General features: G+C 36.4%; 1 protein-coding gene across 1 annotated transcript; it reads right to left on the minus strand.

Moving 5' to 3' along the window:
- Nucleotides 1-882: 882 nt before the first annotated feature.
- LOC140163783 (secretory phospholipase A2 receptor-like) lies at nucleotides 883-11780 on the minus strand. The gene is made up of 9 exons (XM_072187098.1): nucleotides 11711-11780; nucleotides 10735-11028; nucleotides 10126-10266; nucleotides 7396-7572; nucleotides 5091-5216; nucleotides 4533-4667; nucleotides 2671-2828; nucleotides 1832-1933; nucleotides 883-942 (listed from the first exon to the last, which is right to left on the minus strand). The coding sequence occupies exons 1-9, from the start codon at nucleotides 11778-11780 to the stop codon at nucleotides 883-885; spliced, it is 1263 nt and encodes a 420-aa protein (XP_072043199.1).
- Between the last annotated feature and the right edge of the window lie 8493 nt (nucleotides 11781-20273).

Consider the following 20273-nt stretch of genomic DNA (forward strand, 5'->3'; position numbering starts at 1 on the left):
GTTATGCTTGCATGCACAGTGTAGCAGAATTATTGTGCAGCCACTGTGACATACCTAATATTAAAGTAACAGAGCCAGATTCCGTGTTTATAATTTAACGCGCAATAAAGCAAAATTTATTTAAAAAAATTAAAAATCATGGTTTTGGTTCACTGAAACAGGAGGATCACTGGACAGGGTGAATCACTGCAAAGGTAACACTTGAGAAAAGCACCTAATGATGGGAAACCAATTACAGTGAAGCTATTGTGTGCTGAATTGCGCTGTAAAGTGCGCAGTTATCCTGAAATGGGAACTTATTTTGGTCTTCGTCTTGGAGCACGTAAAACATTTATTAATCTGTTATTTTGCATTATACATAAATCACGACGATATTATAATTGAAGACCGAAAAAGACTAGTTTGCTTTTAACGTTCTGGCAACCAGACCAAAAATGTCGTACTGCGCAGGTCAGCAACCAATCACGCCGCGCCGTTGCTGTGATGTCAGACGCAAACTAGTCTCGCTGATAGCCAGAATGGAGTCAAGTGACTCTCAAAGTGGAGTAAACTAGCACTGACTCTCAAAATGAGTCACCTGACTGTCACTTAGAGAGTCAGTTGACTCTACCCGTGGAGTCAATTGACTCTATATTCAGAGTCGTAGAAGGAGTTTAATTTATGACTCTTCAAGACAGTCAGACTCTGGAATAGTTTGGCTGTTGACACCATGGAATGTATGTTCTCCCATTCCTAAGGTATGTTGATTCAGCTTTAGAGTCAACCTGACTCCAGTTTGGCTTTCAATCATATTTAATTCGGTATTATAATACATACCATTTACTGGCTTAGTAGTACAAGCTATCATAACAGTGTGGATACTGTCACATGGACCCGCTCTCATTAGTCCGGCGTCATCAATGAACATACAATCATTACTGTTTGGGTGATTCGGGTGCCAATCTATAGGTAAAAAATATTAAATAAAACCAAATAAAATCAAGATTCATTATGACTGAGATTCATTAGGTCCAATATCAAGGTCACTCCAATCGCCCTAGCCGAAAAACGTATGGCGATTGGCGCTTCGGTTATATATGGCGGTTTATAGTCTACTATTCGCCATTATGTGGAGATTAGGCCTAAAAAAATTGTTTGATTGGCGTAACCCGACCGACTTTAAAAATAGGCCCGACCCTAGACTTTTTTTCTTAATTTTTTGCAAAAAATGGGCCCCTTTATGAGACATCAGATAAACGTACGCTACGCTATCTGCTCTGTGTAACCATGGTAATCAGGCGTTTCCAAACTCTTTTTCAGTGGCCACACAGAGCCACCGAGCCAGGGCCTAATGTCCAAATCGTCCCGCTGACCTGGCTTTACCGGGACATGCGCGGAAAATGTACAATTTAAACTTGACGCTGAAATGGGCCGAGATTAGGACAATTGTGTCATAAAACCGGGTCAATTTGTCCCGATATTTGGAGCCTGGGGCAACTTCCCCCTTGCCCATGGTCGGACGGTAGGTCACGGTATGCCTCTGATACTGAATGGGATGCTGACTTTTTCTATACCTACCTTTTGTTGTTTTTGCCACCCATCAGTATACCAAAAGCACCCAAATTTGCCCTAATTGGGTGCGCTTAAGGGGCACTTTTGTCGAAATGCGCCTAAAGTCTCTACTGAAAAACCAACCCATCGATAAACATGTACCAAAACCGCTTAAACGGTAACCCAAAACCATTGCACCTCCCCGTATACCTTAACTTGGGAGAACCCCCAACTTGGATTTTACATTGAAAGGTGTAAATATTTGCTTACTCCAGTATCCGGCGTTGTGTGTTTCATTTACCCAATACCACGCGCCTGGATCATAACCGTCACATGTCCATGTTCCCTCACTTTTACTGTCACTGCATTCTACATACATGCCCATCAAGCCACGATTACGTAACTGAAAAACAAATATTGTTATGTTTTGTTTATCCTTTTACCATTGCCAGTGGCGTACCCAGACCGCTCCTACCAGGGGGTGGGGGGGGGGCTGGAGAAAATGTGAATTTAACCACCCCCTTCAACAGCCCGAAAATGCTGACCCAACTTTTTTTTCCATGGTTTGAAAAAATCACAAATTTTAAACAATTTTGACATGTTTTAATAATTATTTTTGGCGCCCCTTCTTCATCTGCCGCCCTTCCTTTTACCGCTCCCTGCTTGTACCCCATATTCTCGCATGGTTAGCTATCATTTGAAATAAGCGAATATTTCCAATGTCGGAGACTAACAGTAATTTGTTCCGATATTTATCATGTTTGTTGAGACTTAAGTTCCGAATAAAATAATACTTTTTATCTGCTTTAACAGCCCGTTTGTACGACGGCTCATTAAGAGTTATAGTTAGAATTTAGGACATTTAAAGTCAGAACTAGGGTTATGGTTAAGGTTAGCAGTTAGCTTATTTAGACTCTATTTTGTAGACAGAAAGTCCGGAAGTGACCTTCAGTACGAAGGGTTGTCTTTCTGTACATTTGAATGTAAAGACGGTATTCGACACCAGATTGTACAACAAACTTGAGCTCCTGGCTTAAGCTATTGCCGCTTCACGGTATAATGCCTATATAATTGCAGCATGCAATTCCACAACGAATGTTCCTATTATGTTCGATTCACACATTCAGTTCGTCTGCTTACCTCTAATTCCATAAATAAGTTCTGACCCTCTGACTCAAGAACCACAAGATCTGATCCATACTCCTGGCACTTTTCCTTTGTTTGAATGTGTGTTCCTTCAAATGTGCTCAAGTGTAGACATTTATCTTCCCATGGCATATATCCGTTTGGGCATTTTACTGTATGAAATACAACGTGAGACATGGAACAGTTGGTTCAAATAATAATAGTAAAATTTTGGGCGGTCATACTGAAGTTTTCTATAATTACTCACCACGGTTCATTATTACACGGACCTATAGATTCTCCTAAAGGACTATGACTCTGAAGTTTTAATATTCAATTCGTCATTTGTTTCCCGAATGTATTTAGCATGTGTGGCCGTAGCCTTTGAAAACCTTGGTGATTTATGCGCTATGTCAAGCTTTCTGCTATACAGATTGTTGCTGATCACCGTGGCACCAATCCCCCGAATTTTTGGTGGGTATGTTCCTCTGTCAAGAAGAATTTGTAATTCACTCAATTTTGCATGATAGGAAAGTAACGGGCACTCCTGGGTTCGAACCCGTACTCTCACGCACCAGAAGCTTACTTGACTGCTATAAAAGATGAGTACGTGTCAAACTGTCTTTACAAAGTAAACATCGTTAATTACAAGGCAATGCGTTTTGTTTGGTCATTATCGCGTATCAGCCCGGCCCCAGATAGCTACCGATGGCTCTTTCTAATATATCCTGGAGATGCATGGAAAGAAAAAGTGCAAGGTACACCAACTAGACGTGGGGAAACAAGTAACAGACTATACAGTACGCAGGGGGGGGGGGGAGCAAAACAGCAAATGTAGGGATTAGAAGTTGGTAAAGTTCGATAGCCAAGAATTACCAGTTCTAAGGCCCACAGACACGACAGAACTGCTAAACTTACCAAATCAACAAGGAGAACAGAAGACAGCAAGCTCAGAGCAAAATAATCTGTGTATTAACTCAATGAAAGCAAGTTTACTACTTCACCATTACCCACCTTTTCCTGGAGATCCACCAAATTGTATTTAGCGTAATCATGGTAATAACAAATGTGTGCATAGTGCTATTGTTGGTTATTTCATTATGAAAATAATAGCACTATTCAACTGTTCAGGGTACGATAGAAATTGCCATCGATACATATCGGTTAACCGATAGCGCTATAGGACCAAAATAGACGCAATACCTAATTCTGACAGGGCTATTTATTCAAAATTCAGATGAAGTAAACGAGCTTTAACTACATACTGTGATAGAAATGTAACAGGTTTTAGGCAAGAATGGTTTTTATGTGAATGTGCTATTCTAGTTGAAATCCATACATCCCGTATGAAATTGATCGTAATCTCCCACACAGGTTCATATTTCAAATGGAGTCAAACATTCGGGTAACCCCATTTGAATTTCACACTCCCTGTGTTGTGTAGAAGATTAAGCTCATGTTTTGCCTAGAGTGCATGTATTTTACATACAATAGCCCATTTTGATCAATCTTCACCTGTCACCTTTCTTGACATTTTTGACGTAGAATAATGACACCAAACCAATGCTTCCTTTATTTAATATAGATTTAATATTGATAATAGAAAAAGATTTCTTGGTACATTATTATAATAAAGTACTTCGTTATCAATTCGACAAAGAGACAAATAACAGATTACTATAACCCGTCCCTGTCTTATACGTAAAGCGCTTTAAGCGATTCGCTGAGCGCGAGTAGCGATCAAGCTTTTGTATTGTTTTATTCTGTCAACATAGGCTTACGGATTTTTTACCAGTGACAATCCATGTTTGCCTTGAAGACGGTTTATACAGAAATGGATGAATTGTGAAATAAAACATGTACTATTGCTCACGTACTAGTAGTCGGTGTAGTTTCGCAAGTTAACAACTTATCCACTTCTTCATATGCGGCGCTCCTCCATGTTCCATTCGATGTTAGATAAACAAAGTTATTTTCGTCATCATTGAAGACGGGCTCATCTTCATCCCAATCTTGGTGGCAAAGTAAAATCATATAATGAAATAAATAACGTATAACTAATAACTATGCTCTAAGGCATCAAAGGCACATTTGATGTTTGGATCAACCGTCGCGTCGATGCACCATCGACGCTTGTTATCAATGATGAATATCAATTAATCTGAATTAGTGGTAAATTTGTTATCGGCCAATACAGGCAAAGATTCATACCACAATTAACAAAAGTCAATGAATTGATTTTATTAGTAGCAAGATTAGATGGTCGACAGGAAGATCGAGCTAACCTGATTCGGCTGAGCCAAGTCCTTGGGCGTCTAACGGAACCGCAGTTAGGATATGGGGTGTTGTTGTTACGGAACTGATACCGCACAGTAGACAGATACCTGAATGATATTTTCGTATTAAATTTTAAACATCATCTAATCAGCACTTACTCCAGTAGCCAGCGTCAGAATCGTTTTTCCAATACACCAAATATGGACTCCGATTCCCTAATCCTTGATCACAAATCCAATGCCCATCCTCATGCCGATCTGAACATCCTAAAAGTATAGCATATCCTATATTTGGATGAAAAAAATTATTATAGACTATGATTATAGACTAGAATGTATATAACACTAGCAACAGTGTGAAAAATCACTGAAAAATAATATTGACATCGCCTGACCCTCCCTCTTGAAGTTGATTTTCTTTTTGACATTGGGGGGATGAAGTTGGAAAAATCTTGAAGTATAGTCAATCCAGCACCCTTTGGCGACAGAATTAGTTTATGATATAAATGCCCGCGAAGCGCGCGAAAATTTTTGCTATATTGAAGCTAAACTGATGAAATACGGTGTAAAAGTAGATTAAATGCTCGCGAAGCGCGCGAAAATTTGCACTTTTGGGGCTAAAATGGGCAAATATGAGGTTAATTTGGTCAGAAACCCATTATCAGGCGTCAACATTGGGGTGGGGATGATTGTATGGACCATCCCCCCCTGGGGGATAAATCCCCATCCCCCCCGGGATCTACGCCTATGAATATAACAAGTTCTTGTCTCTATGCAATGCATGATTACGATGCTACTGGCATCGTTGAGATTTATTGCAGAGGTCGGTTTAGTATTAGGTTTTAATAGTGTTTGAGGTCATAGGCGTAGATCCCGAGGGATAAAGGGATAAGTCCCCCCCATACAATCACCCCCCACATGTTGAGGCCTGTATGTGGGTTCGTGACCAAATTAACCTCATATTTGACCATTTTAGCCCCAAAGTTCTTTTCGCGTTTCGAGCGACATGATGCAGTCATGTCTACAGTAGAATTCACCACGAACTTTGCAGGACTTAAACCCCATTAAAAGCTATTAAACCAAGATAACACTCATTGAAAACAGCTCAACTGATTAAATCAGATCTTCTCTGGTTGTTCACATGTGTTTGTTTTATATGTGCGGTATCGCAATGAGCTGGTATTATAGCTTCAGTTGGGTAACCGATTATAAAGGAAACGCAAGGAAACAATGGTCTGCGTTTTGTTAACCAGCATTCTTGAAAATGAGCAACATAATGATTGTTGACTTAACGCGGTTTGGAAATAATTTCTTCATATTTTTTGGTGTTATCTGTCGTTTACATATCCTTCCTAAAACACCAAAGTACGCATATTTCCAAACATCTAAATTAGCTAAAAATTTAGGACATGTTACAAAACTATATTTTCTAGAATTTTAGAAGAGTACTTTTAATATTGGCCGGTTATTTTTCACACAGCGACGTTAACTAGGCAAATCCCCATACCTCTAACGTACGCTATTTGTAGAGGTCACGCGTCAATGGTAAGAGCACTGTGTATTGTGTATAGGAAAACGGACAGTAACTGCAGTATGAATTTATTCTAGAAGAGTACTTTTAATATTGGCCGGTTATTTTTCACACAGCGACGTTAACTAGGCAATGTACTATTACCTATAACATACACTAAAACACCAAAGTACGAATATTTCCAAACATCTAAATTAGCTAAAAATTTAGGACGTGTTACAAAACTATATTTTCTAGAATTTTAGAAGAGTACTTTTAATATTGGCCGGTTATTTTTCACACAGCGACGTTAACTAGGCAAATCCCCATACCTCTAACGTACGCTATTTGTAGAGGTCACGCGTCAATGGTAAGAGCACTGTGTATTGTGTATAGGAAAACGGACAGTAACTGCAGTATGAATTTATTCTACTTTTGCACCATATGTGATGCGATCAAGCAAAATCAGTCGGAACTCGGAAATATTGATTTTGAGATATAGCCAAAGAAAAGAAATATTTCCTTTCGTTTTCTTTGTTTTGGAAACTCTTTCATTGCTCATATCTTTGGAACTGGTTGTTCTATTTCAATGGGGTTTTCTGCAAAATACAGCTTTGTAAATGCTTTTTACAATCCTAGTATAAGAAACTGAAAATTTAATATTTCCGAGTTCCGACTGATTTTTCTTGATCGCATCACATATTTGATCACCTTAGTTTCAATATAGCAAAATTGTTCGCATTTTTACCATACACTTATTCTTTCGCCAAAAGGTGCTGGATTCACTATACTTCAAGAATTTTTTCAAACTCCATCCCCCCAATGTCAAAAAGAAATCCACGCCACTGTTTGAGGTACCGCTGGGGTTAATGTATGACGTGGTTGGCGTAATACTAGTAGAGTTAGTAAGGCTGTTTGTTTGTTTGTATGTTTATAGTTACAAGGAACCCTTACCCGTAGACGACTGTAGTTTCTCTGTAAGGAACATATTCTGTTCTTCATTGTCTATGATGACTAGTGAACCGCCTAGACTACTGCACATCTCTGCACCGTTTCCCGGCTCACCTTCCACATGGTCTATGAAATACAAGCACTTGTTGTCCACTGGCTCCCATGACATTGGACATTTTACTAGATAGGATAGAAGATATCAAATTGAAATGAATTAAAGGATATCTCCGGCAATCACAACATTATGCCTTATAATGTTAGAAAATTAATTATAAAGCACGAATCATATTGACCATACAAACGAATTAACATGTCTCTCAACACGCGATATTCAAAATTCCCGGGCGCCGAGATTGTCGAGTGCACTGACGTCCCAGTACTACAATAAAGGCTGACAACAATTGAGCACAAATAACCATGACGTCATTGGATAATTTCGGCACGGGAATTTTGAATATCGCGTGTTGAGAGCCGGCTGTTTTATTCATTTTTATGGTCAATATGAGTTTCTTTAAAATAAAACCATGTGATTCGTGCTTGATAATTATTTTTCTAACATATAAGGCATAATGTTGTGATTGCCGGAGCCATCCTTTAACTATCACTGTAGCTTCATTACATGGAGCACAAAAGATATATACACAGCTGTTCATGAATCATGCTTTGTGCTTGCAGTTAATAAATTGAATTGATAAACAAGTATGATTGACAGTGTGTGTTAGGGACAAAGTCCTCGATCAAAGTCCTGCTCAAAATCCAAAGTACATAGTTGATTTTTTAATCAGGCTTTCGCGATCAATAAACTGGTAATCCTAAAATCAGAATTGTTCAGTATTGAAGTGAGTGACCATTATAACTATGCCATAAAGATTGCATTCAATAATATAAACCTACGTATACTTTACTTTTACTGTCACTAATTATATAAACTTTTTATAATCATTTACTAGTATTTTGATCCCGATGTTGATGCAAGAAACATTAATATAATTTCGAGTTCAACTGAATGCGTTCATCATGATTAATAACATATTTTTATTAATCAAAAAGTCGACTATGGCATAGTATAGACCTAAAGCCAAAGTGAGTGTCGATTTTCAAAATCAAGGAAACCATACAGGTCTGCGACAATTGTAAGCAATACGTAAGGTCCCAGCAAACACAAACCATTTTCGACATCATTCGCAAAAGAATGGAATGAAAAGGTTCCAGAAAAAATTAAGTTATATAAAGGGTATAATTCGTTTTTTTAACACTCAAAAACGTTTTTGATAGCTTAGTGCAAATATTATAACATAATGCTAAGTGTTGACAAAATATTTGGAGAAAATGTTTGCAAAAAATATGTTACAATAATATTTTGAAAATATTGTTGTAGTGTGTTTTCATACAAAACATTTTGAAACATTTTCTTTATATAACCCGACATTTAATGTTGTTAAAAACATTTTTACCAAAACCAAAAATCCAAAATATAACCTGTTAAAAACGTTTTGTGTTTGCTGGGATGTTATTATTGATTTTTGTATTGTTTAAATGTTTGTGACGTGGTGTCAGGTGAAACTGATCGCTAGTTGTTGGCCAATGGAGGAAACAAAAATTACTGTGAAAGTAAACGTTTACAGAATTAAAGACTATATCAAACACTTGAGGTAATTGTGGACAGCATATCCATTTAATTTGAATTAGATTGATTTTTGAATTTTAAATTATCGATTTTTAAAGCATCATCAACATTGCAATTTAGCATAAACTTTAACATATTCATTTGATAAAGAAAAACACCACATTTGTGATGCGATCAAGCAAAATCAGTCGGAACTCGGCAGTAATAAATTTTCAGTTTCCTATTGGGTTGTAAAAAGTATTTATAAAGCTGGATTTCGCAGAAAACCCCATTGAAATTGAACAACCAGTTCCAAAGATATAAGCAATTAGAGAGTTTCCAAAACAATAGGAAACAAAGGGAAAATTTGTCTTTGTTTGGCTATATTTCAAAATCAATATTTCCGAGTTCCGACTGATTTGGCTTGATCGCATCACATTTAGTGAACTAAACATGAAACGTTTTGTCATTAATCTTTATTGCAGTGTACGTTTCTTTCTCCGAATCAGTTAACCCATGAGAACTACCTGCCGATTGGCCAAAATGAATATTGTGTCCAATTTTGAACCAATCAATGAGGGTATTAATAAGATCATCTGCAAATGCAAGTTTGACATTTTTAACCTCTATCTCAGACGGTTAACACAGCAGATAGGCAAAACTATTTTTTGACGATTCCTTTCAGCTACATAAACCAATTTTTCACAATTTTTGTCAAAATCGGAGTAAAGTGAAACTTTTACCCCTGTACAACCATAATGTGTCGTTTAACCCATTCCAGTTTTTGTAGAATAACTCTCTAACCAATGCTAACGATAGATCGTAGATCGCACAAACTATAAATTTTAAAATCCTTGAAATCAGAAAAATAATAAAGAAAATTGGAGCATTTTCAAATTTGTATCCCATGCATTAGACGCATCAACATCTCAATAGAATATTTTGTGCAATTTCAAGCGCGAAGAGCGACGACAAATACAGTTTTGCAATGCAAACAAAATGGGTAACGTCGCGATGCGTCGCCCTCTGTTGTTAGTAATGCAATGGGATGCGGGCAAGGACGGTTCATAGTTGAGCCATCAGTATACGGCGATCACAATAAGACATATCGATAACGCACGTATTACCTGGTTCTGAAACATTTCCTTTTATGCAGGCAACGATCAAATCGTGGTTATTAGTGCAATCGTCATCCAGCCATTCACTGGTATCACTGAGAAGGAGACAGCCTGGTTGATCTCCATTACTTGGCTCTTTATCTGTCCAATCTGGAGGAATGAGAATCAAAACGTTAAACGTCTTCTTCGTCTACCAATTATCATTTCTCTTTGTCCTCTTCTTCTTTTCATCTTCTTTTTCCTCGTGTTCTTCTTCATTTCTTCTTCTTCCTCCTCTTTTTCTTCTTCTTCTCCTACTCCTTCTTATTCTTCTTCTGTTTCTCCTCCTCCTACTCCTCCTCCTCCTCCGCTTCAATATGGCAACATTTTCTTCTTTCTTTTTCATTTCTTCTTCTTCTCCTTCTCCATCTTCTTCTTCTTCTTCTCCTACTCCTTCTTATTATTCTTCTTTTTCCCCCCCTCCTCCGCTTCAATATGGCAACATTTTCGCCACCTCGAATTTGTATGCCCACTTATTCTGTCGGCAGAAGGTACTGGATTCACTATACTTCAAGGAATTTTCCAACACCATCCAACTAATGTCATAAAGAAATCTACGCCTAAGGAACACCTACTTACTCCAATATCCAAGGTTAGATGTTGCATTAAACCAGTACCACGACGATGGCTCTTTTCCCCAACAATGCCAATGCCCATTCGGTTCAGCATCCTTGCATCCCAATGTTACATATTGCATATGCCCAAGACCAAACTTTTCCGCTAGAAACTCATTCTGTTCATCATTTTCGACGACTATCAGTGATGCATCATTTTGTTGACAGATTTGTTTCGCCTTATCAGAGCTGATCATAGGTTCGCTTCTCATATCTATGCATGCGTTTTCCCATGGTGTCCAGCCATATGGACAATAATCTGTGAAAGAACAGGAACTACATTATGGTTTGCTTTTTATGGTGACCAGTGCATCGAGCGCTAATTTTATATGATAGGGTCAATCGTGAAAATACACTGGGACTTACTGGGAAATAATCTTTTTAAAAAAACATTACAAATGTCTACTGATTAATGCTACAATAATAAATAATGTGTATGTCTGCAATAATAGATTGAATACAATACCTCTTTTCAAAGATACTAATCATACAGGTGCGAGTGATCAGCATTATTTTCTTTGACATCTATAGTTCAATGCATAGGTACCTCGCGAATACTTGATTTGACTAATTTGAAATCCGGCTTGAGTAAAGACTTCAGTTTCCAGAGCGGGCTAGTAGCCTCAAGGTCACCCTAAGCCTAAGAGCAATTCTACCTGGTAGGCCTAATGTATAACATGGGTGTTAGTGTTTTAGCGAAAAAAATATGCTCTTGACGCTGATTGTTAAATAAACTTGAGAAACTGGCCTTGTTAGTTTATGGTACCTTACTTTGATTGGGGAACTTTGGGTAGTACGTATATACAACCATGGAAAAGGGACCAAACGAAAAAAATATAATAACTTTCAAATAACATTATTTTCTGCACCGGATAGTACTAGCTCAACCAACCGATAAGACGAAACAAAGCGACGAAAATACAATTAAAGCAATGCCTTACCATCGGCTGTCTTCGCAACTTCGGCGACAAATATTACCAACAACCATATCCAAATCATTTTCCACTCCATTTCGCTTACGCAAGGTAGAATACAAAGTGGTATTGTTTTTATTAAAGGTTGGATTGCTGGTTTATCGCTCATCATTAATATGTGATCTGATTAGGCAAAATGAGGTTAATGTCGCCGTTTAGTTACCATTCAATTTATTATGTTATTATAATCCAAAGATTTAGAACCAAAAAGTATCGACTCCGCTGTGCTCACGTCTCGCTCACGGAGGAAAAATAGTGTACTCCTGATTATTTCGTCATGCTTCCGGTGAACTTCGATTGCTTTCTGCGTCTAGTAAATAAATGCGTTGTGCCAATAGCTCGCGCTTACACGGGAAGTAGCGCTTAACGTAAAGACGCCAATTATCGTTCGATGCCAGGCTTTTGAGTCGGTACTCTTTGGGTCTAATCTCTTTGCGTTAATCTTTATTTACGTACCCATTGCTTTCAACTGTAATTTGGTTTTCGTTTAAAACTTCTTTATCGTGACGCAAAAATCTGACAATTTATTTTTCACGACATTGTACTCATTTTGGTTTATTTGTTCACATATATTAATGACCTTAGCTTTGTTACAGACTTTGACGGACTTTGACATTGTCAGGTTTGCAGCAAACATATCAACGTTTTCGTAACCATGGTAACATGTTCAAAGGGGTGCAGAAGTTGCCAGAAAAGTTTAAATATCGAGTAATATAAAGGTTGTAGAACATTTTAACCTAACCAGCAGACGGCGAAGTAATACTTGAATCCAGAATTGCCTCGGTTTGATCATTTTGGGGGATTTTAGCCTTGATTTGATAATGAGTCCCTCGACGTTTTTAATCAACAATTATTATTTGACATAAATAGAGAAGAATTAACGAAGGTGATAATAATTTCAATGTTATCGGACGCATTGAGCCTTTCTGGTTTTAGGTGTTTTTGTTGTTTGCTTTGGCAAACAGCTTCAAACCAGCATCTTTATAAATTATTATTATTATGTTTTTAACTGTTTTAATAAAATCTGAAAACATACTGCCACGAATCTTTTAAAGTTGTTTTTCAACTGTATGTACCATGCTCTCTTACACTCTGAACGCCGGTCACAGCTTCTTTTGTTATGCATAGTTGCGCAAAAAGTCGATCGATACATGTTGAAATCAGCATAATTCAGAAATACATCTTTTTGATTTTCTTCTTTTCCTTCAGTAATGTCAGTTAAAAACATAGTGCTTGGACATACATTTAAAAACAATCCTGGTGTTAAAATTAGGTATGAAATTGTGTCTTTTACTGTAAGATATTTGATTTTTATAGACCTTAATTTCGCCCGCGATCTTTTTGCGGAATTCATGTTTTAGCGTTTCAAACTAATATAATTCGCTAAAGAAAGATATTTCCCACCTCTGTAAGGCACATCGTGTGGGTCTATATATTGTAGTTTTGTCAGAATATCCGTTTTGATTTCACCCTTTTCCACTTGCGACTCCCAAAATTTAAAACCAGCGCTGCATTTCTAATATAACCAGCAGAAATAATCTATATTTCTATTGTGGCTTGCAGAATCATCCATCCGTGGGTACATTCGCGAGTTGATTTTGACAAAATTGGTAGTCGGAATTGAAAAATGGTGCAATCAAACCCGAAATTCTGACAAAACTATGACATATAGCCCATTATGATGTGCTTTAGAAAGTTGGGAAATATCTTTCCTCAGCGAATTATGTTACTTTGAAAAGCATAAACGTTAAGCCCAGAAAAAACTCGCGGGGCAAAATGAAGCCTGTGAAAATAGAAAAACTTACACTAGAAGCCTAAATTTCACACCTAAATTTAACACCAGAGTTTGAAAAAAATATACAGTACCAAGCATTATAGTTTTCTTCTGACATTTACCGAAGAAATGAAATTATTGCTTTTCATTTGACCGAGAAATTAATTATTGCGTGAAAAGGTGTAACTAAAAATGTTGCTTTTTCAACACCGAATTCGATCGTTTCCAGCGCCTAATTAAGTGACTGAGTGGGTCTTGTTGAATAATAGGCATCGACTGACTAGCGTTCAGCCTGCTTAAATGGTAGAAAGCAACTTGTTAATACCCAGGGAAAAGTGGAAATGTTTATAGAGTGCGGGTATTATGGTTTTAATTTGGCTAGAATGGGTAAGACTGTTTAAACTTAAACCTAGACTTTATTTTAACTGTTTTCCCCGTTATCATAACAAGTTGCTTTCTAGCATTGTTCCTTTCGACTTTTGTAAACCTTCACTCTCATCATTCATCCATGCGTTTCAAATTAACAATTGAAAAAACCGCGCATTTTATCGGCATAACTGATCACTGGAAACTGATGGTAGGCCTACCAATTTTGATACAGCCTGTATGAACTGTTAAAACAAAAGGGGTTAACGTCAAAGGGATGCTACTATAGTAAAATGAGTCAGAAAAACAAAGTTTAAGGATATAAATAGAGTATTTGACCACTCTCTAATAAGAGGATTTTATTTCTAAAACATTCTTGGTGACTTAAAATATACCATGTTAGTTGTCATGTGCGAGGACAAGACCATTTTGATTGTTCATGTCTAGTTGTCATGTGTGAGGACAAGACCATTTTGATTGTTCATTGTTCATGCCTAGTTGTCATGTGCGAGGACAAGACCATTTTGATTGTTCATGTCTAGTTGTCATGTGTGAGGACAAGACCATTTTGATTGTTCATGTCTAGTTGTCATGTGTGAGGAAAAGACCATTTTGATTGTTCATTGTTCATGCCTAGTTGTCATGTGTGAGGAAAAGACCATTTTGATTGTTCATGTCTAGTTGTCATGTGTGAGGACAAGACCATTTTGATTGTTCATGTCTAGTTGTCATGTGTGAGGAAAAGACCATTTTGATTGTTCATTGTTCATGCCTAGTTGTCATGTGTGAGGACAAGACCATTTTGATTGTTCATGTCTAGTTGTCATGTGTGAGGAAAAGACCATTTTGATTGTTCATTGTTCATGCCTAGTTGTCATGTGTGAGGAAAAGACCATTTTGATTGTTCATGTCTAGTTGTCATGTGTGAGGACAAGACCATTTTGATTGTTCATGTCTAGTTGTCATGTGTGAGGACAAGACCATTTTGATTGTTCATTGTTCATGTCTAGTTGTCATGAACTTTTTACAATATTGTGGATAAGATAAGGGAGCACGGTGGCCGAGCGGAACGGGCTACGACTCATAATCTGAAGGTTGTGGGTTCGAGCCACGGCGACGCCATCGTGTTGTGCCCTTGAGTAAGGCACTTTATCTCGATTACTCCTCTCCACCCAGGTGTGAAATGGGGAGCTGTTATGAATACTGTCCATTGAGCGCCGCCCAAAGGTATGAGCATGCCTTGGGCATTGTATGGCAGCTGACATATCTAACGACAGCGGAATAAATGTAAAGCGCTTTGGTACATGTTCGCATGTGAAAGGCGCTGTATAAATACCAACATTTATTATTGTTTCAGTTAACAGCTGTTAACCGTGACAGAATTAAACGTTAAAAATACATGCAAGAAAATATAGAAATTGTATTTCACTTAGTCTGAAGCACCAACGATACAATATTGACCACGACAATAGTGATACTTCTCGTGCATTCTCTCTTTAATACTTTTGTAAGTTGTACAACACTCAGTGTAGTCTTGTAATTCTCAATCGCAAGGTGCTTACTTCTTATTAATACACACCTATGACGTCGCGCTATTGTTTTACCGCTCCATTATTTTCCACGAATGGAGCGATGATTACAATAACACGCCATTCGTAAATGCCTTTCTCTTTTTCTGAAAAGCAAATACTTTTCAGGAAAAGTACTGGCATTTACGAATGTAGTGTTAATAACAATTGCACTTTCGAAAAGCATGTATTTGCGTAAAGTGCAGTATTGTTATCATCACTTCATTCATGCAAAACAATGATACGAAAAACAACAAAACTATGATTTTCATTAATACAATAAATTAAGGAAGCGGATAGCAACATTTGCACATTATTGTTATGGGACATGAGAGCACATCAGAGACATATCGAATTACATGCTGAATACGAGGATTGTCCTTCTGATATAAAAAAAAAAAAATAATAATAATTTTGATTTTGTGAAATTCGTGATATAATACAAATTTTATGGCAAATTATTAAAATGTCATATTTTTTAATTTAACAGCCCTCGAAGTAAACTTTATAAATCTAATAAATGATATGTAATGAAACTGTAGGCCTATGTAGGCCTAGCTGGGATGAAAAGCCGAATTGAAAATTTTGACCTTTCATATTGAACATAAACATTTTGTCCAAAAAGACCTACATTTTTAGTGTTTTGAGGAAAAAAATCTGTAATAATGAAGGTCAAAATTTTCATATGATGGACAGCTGTTCATCCCAACTTCATAATCTTTAGGTGCATATCGTTAGATTTATACAATTTACTTTTTTACAATTTACAATTTTTAATAATTTGCCATAAAATGTGTAATGTATATATCGCGAATTTAATAAAAATCAGAATTATTTGATATCAGAAGGACATTCCTCGTGTTCAAAATCCAATTCGATGTGTCTGATTTGCTCTCAGGTCCCTCAAATATATTATATAGGCCTACACGTGAAAACGTCGCTATCCGAGCCCTTAAACATAAATTTACAATGCAATCTGTGAAAAGTAAGGCAAGATCAAAACGGGCAGGTTAAAAGTTGTATATACTTATTATGCAAGATGTGTTTTTACCCTCACTTTGGTGGAAAATGCTTATTTAGGCTTAACTTAGTAAGCCCGTAACTTTAAATTATTTGGACCTTTCTTTCTACGCTTAGTGTTTTTTATATCATTTTTTTTGTTCTTTATATTTTTATACGTTTTCAGTGGCTTGGGACCAACGTTTAATTTGTTACATTTTGGGCAACATTGCTACATAATACACATTATGTATCATGTATTTAGGCCTATGTATCTGTTTATTTTAAATCGTTTGCTTTGGGCATGTTTAATAATGATAAAAGCCACAGTAGGTCTATTTTCGGTATAATTTTTATTTCACTTTAGTACATCTGATGTTTCATCTGATAGTATTTTGGCATGTTTGAATATTTACTTACATCGATCAGTAGGCCTATCCGATAATTAAATATTATAATGTTAGGGACGCTCCAGTTGATTTCGGGAGTGGGACTGGAAGTTGAGCTTTTATTTCGCGTAGGAAGCGGCGAAGTTTGTTTGTTGTTTTTTTTGCCGCCGAAGTTCAGGGACATAATAGGCCTAGGTAAAATGGGTTGCAATAAGGCCAACCAAATAAAACAAAGTTTACACATTTAAAATTTTCGTACCTTACTTCGGCTTAAAGTAGAATCATACCTGATTTAGGTCCTTGCTGCGAATCAACGATATATATCCTCGGAATGATTCCATCACAAATTATAATTACTAGTATCCAAGATAAATAAATAGTGTCCATAATTGCAAGGTTGTCCAAAATCGAACACTCGATTCATAGAGAAGAATATCATTGCTCATGATAGCGGCAGGTCTACCTTTCTTGAGGTACAAAACTGCAATGATCTGCATTTAACTATTTCATATTAACCTATGACCAGTTTGCCAATTTTCTTTATTATGCAAAATACAGACCTAAACGCAACTACTTCAATCATGTCAATAGTTAACACATTAGAAGTGGGCATAAAGAACTATTGATTGTACTTCTAATCACTTTAATGATTTTACGAATCTACGTTTATTCAATTTGGGTAACAAACATTTTAGATCTTTATAATTCAAGAACGTGGTTACGGATGATTTAAACTAAACACCTGGATCGTGATATGATGGGTAATTCTATAGAAATTTTACATAAAGCTGAGTCCGTGTATTTTTCACCTGCAACTAGTACGATCATTCTATTAGTGTATTTGATAGTGTATTCAGTGTGAGCAATTGATCAATTTGTAAAGAGCATCAATTTCAATAACACTCCATTCGTGGAAAATAATGGAGCAGTAAAACAATAGCGCGACGTCATAAGTGTGTATTAAGTCGGTTAATGGCCACGGATTAGAACGTGAGTGGCTAAGAATGGCCTAGGGCCTCCGGCCCACGGCCATTCTTAGCCACTCACGTTCTAATCCTTGGCCATTATCCTATACTTAATACACACCTATGACGTCGCGCTATTGTTTTACCGCTCCATTATTTTCCACGAATGGAGCGATGATTACAATAACACGCCATTCGTAAATGCCTTTCTCTTTTTTCTGAAAAGCAAATACTTTTCAGGGAAAAAGTACTGGCATTTACGAATGTAGTGTTAATAACAATTGCACTTTCGAAAAGCATGTATTTGCGTAAAGTGCAGTATTGTTATCATCACTTCATTCATGCAAAACAATGATACGAAAAACAACAAAACTATGATTTTCATTAATACAATAAATTAAGGAAGCGGATAGCAACATTTGCACATTATTGTTATGGGACATGAGAGCACATCAGACATATCGAATTACATGCTGAATACGAGGATTGTCCTTCTGATATAAAAAAAAATAATAATAATTTTGATTTTGTGAAATTCGTGATATAATACAAATTTTATGGCAAATTATTAAAATGTCATATTTTTTAATTTAACAGCCCTCGAAGTAAACTTTATAAATCTAATAAATGATATGTAATGAAACTGTAGGCCTATGTAGGCCTAGCTGGGATGAAAAGCCGAATTGAAAATTTTGACCTTTCATATTGAACATAAACATTTTGTCCAAAAAGACCTACATTTTTAGTAAAAAAAAAAAAAAAATCTGTAATAATGAAGGTCAAAATTTTCATATGATGGACAGCTGTTCATCCCAACTTCATAATCTTTAGGTGCATATCGTTAGATTTATACAATTTACTTTTTTACAATTTACAATTTTTAATAATTTGCCATAAAATGTGTAATGTATATATCGCGAATTTAATAAAAATCAGAATTATTTGATATCAGAAGGACATTCCTCGTGTTCAAAATCCAATTCGATGTGTCTGATTTGCTCTCAGGTCCCTCAAATATATTATATAGGCCTACACGTGAAAACGTCGCTATCCGAGCCCTTAAACATAAATTTACAATGCAATCTGTGAAAAGTAAGGCAAGATCAAAACGGGCAGGTTAAAAGTTGTATATACTTATTATGCAAGATGTGTTTTACCCTCACTTTGGTGGAAAATGCTTATTTAGGCTTAACTTAGTAAGCCCGTAACTTTAAATTATTTGGACCTTTCTTTCTACGCTTAGTGTTTTTTATATCATTTTTTTTTGTTCTTTATATTTTTATACGTTTTCAGTGGCTTGGGACCAACGTTTAATTTGTTACATTTTGGGCAACATTGCTACATAATACACATTATGTATCATGTATTTAGGCCTATGTATCTGTTTATTTTTAAATCGTTTGCTTTGGGCATGTTTAATAATGATAAAAGCCACAGTAGGTCTATTTTCGGTATAATTTTTATTTCACTTTAGTACATCTGATGTTTCATCTGATAGTATTTTGGCATGTTTGAATATTTACTTACATCGATCAGTAGGCCTATCCGATAATTAAATATTATAATGTTAGGGACGCTCCAGTTGATTTCGGGAGTGGGACTGGAAGTTGAGCTTTTATTTCGCGTAGGAAGCGGCGAAGTTTGTTTGTTGTTTTTTTTGCCGCCGAAGTTCAGGGACATAATAGGCCTAGGTAAAATGGGTTGCAATAAGGCCAACCAAATAAAACAAAGTTTACACATTTAAAATTTTCGTACCTTACTTCGGCTTAAAGTAGAATCATACCTGATTTAGGTCCTTGCTGCGAATCAACGATATATATCCTCGGAATGATTCCATCACAAATTATAATTACTAGTATCCAAGATAAATAAATAGTGTCCATAATTGCAAGGTTGTCCAAAATCGAACACTCGATTCATAGAGAAGAATATCATTGCTCATGATAGCGGCAGGTCTACCTTTCTTGAGGTACAAAACTGCAATGATCTGCATTTAACTATTTCATATTAACCTATGACCAGTTTGCCAATTTTCTTTATTATGCAAAATACAGACCTAAACGCAACTACTTCAATCATGTCAATAGTTAACACATTAGAAGTGGGCATAAAGAACTATTGATTGTACTTCTAATCACTTTAATGATTTTACGAATCTACGTTTATTCAATTTGGGTAACAAACATTTTAGATCTTTATAATTCAAGAACGTGGTTACGGATGATTTAAACTAAACACCTGGATCGTGATATGATGGGTAATTCTATAGAAATTTTACATAAAGCTGAGTCCGTGTATTTTTCACCTGCAACTAGTACGATCATTCTATTAGTGTATTTGATAGTGTATTCAGTGTGAGCAATTGATCAATTTGTAAAGAGCATCAAATTTCAATAACACTCCATTCGTGGAAAATAATGGAGCGGTAAAACAATAGCGCGACGTCATAAGTGTGTATTAAGTCGGTTA

Source organism: Amphiura filiformis, chromosome 11 (assembly GCF_039555335.1).
Source record: "Amphiura filiformis chromosome 11, Afil_fr2py, whole genome shotgun sequence".
Classification (NCBI taxonomy): Eukaryota; Metazoa; Echinodermata; class Ophiuroidea; order Amphilepidida; family Amphiuridae; genus Amphiura; species Amphiura filiformis.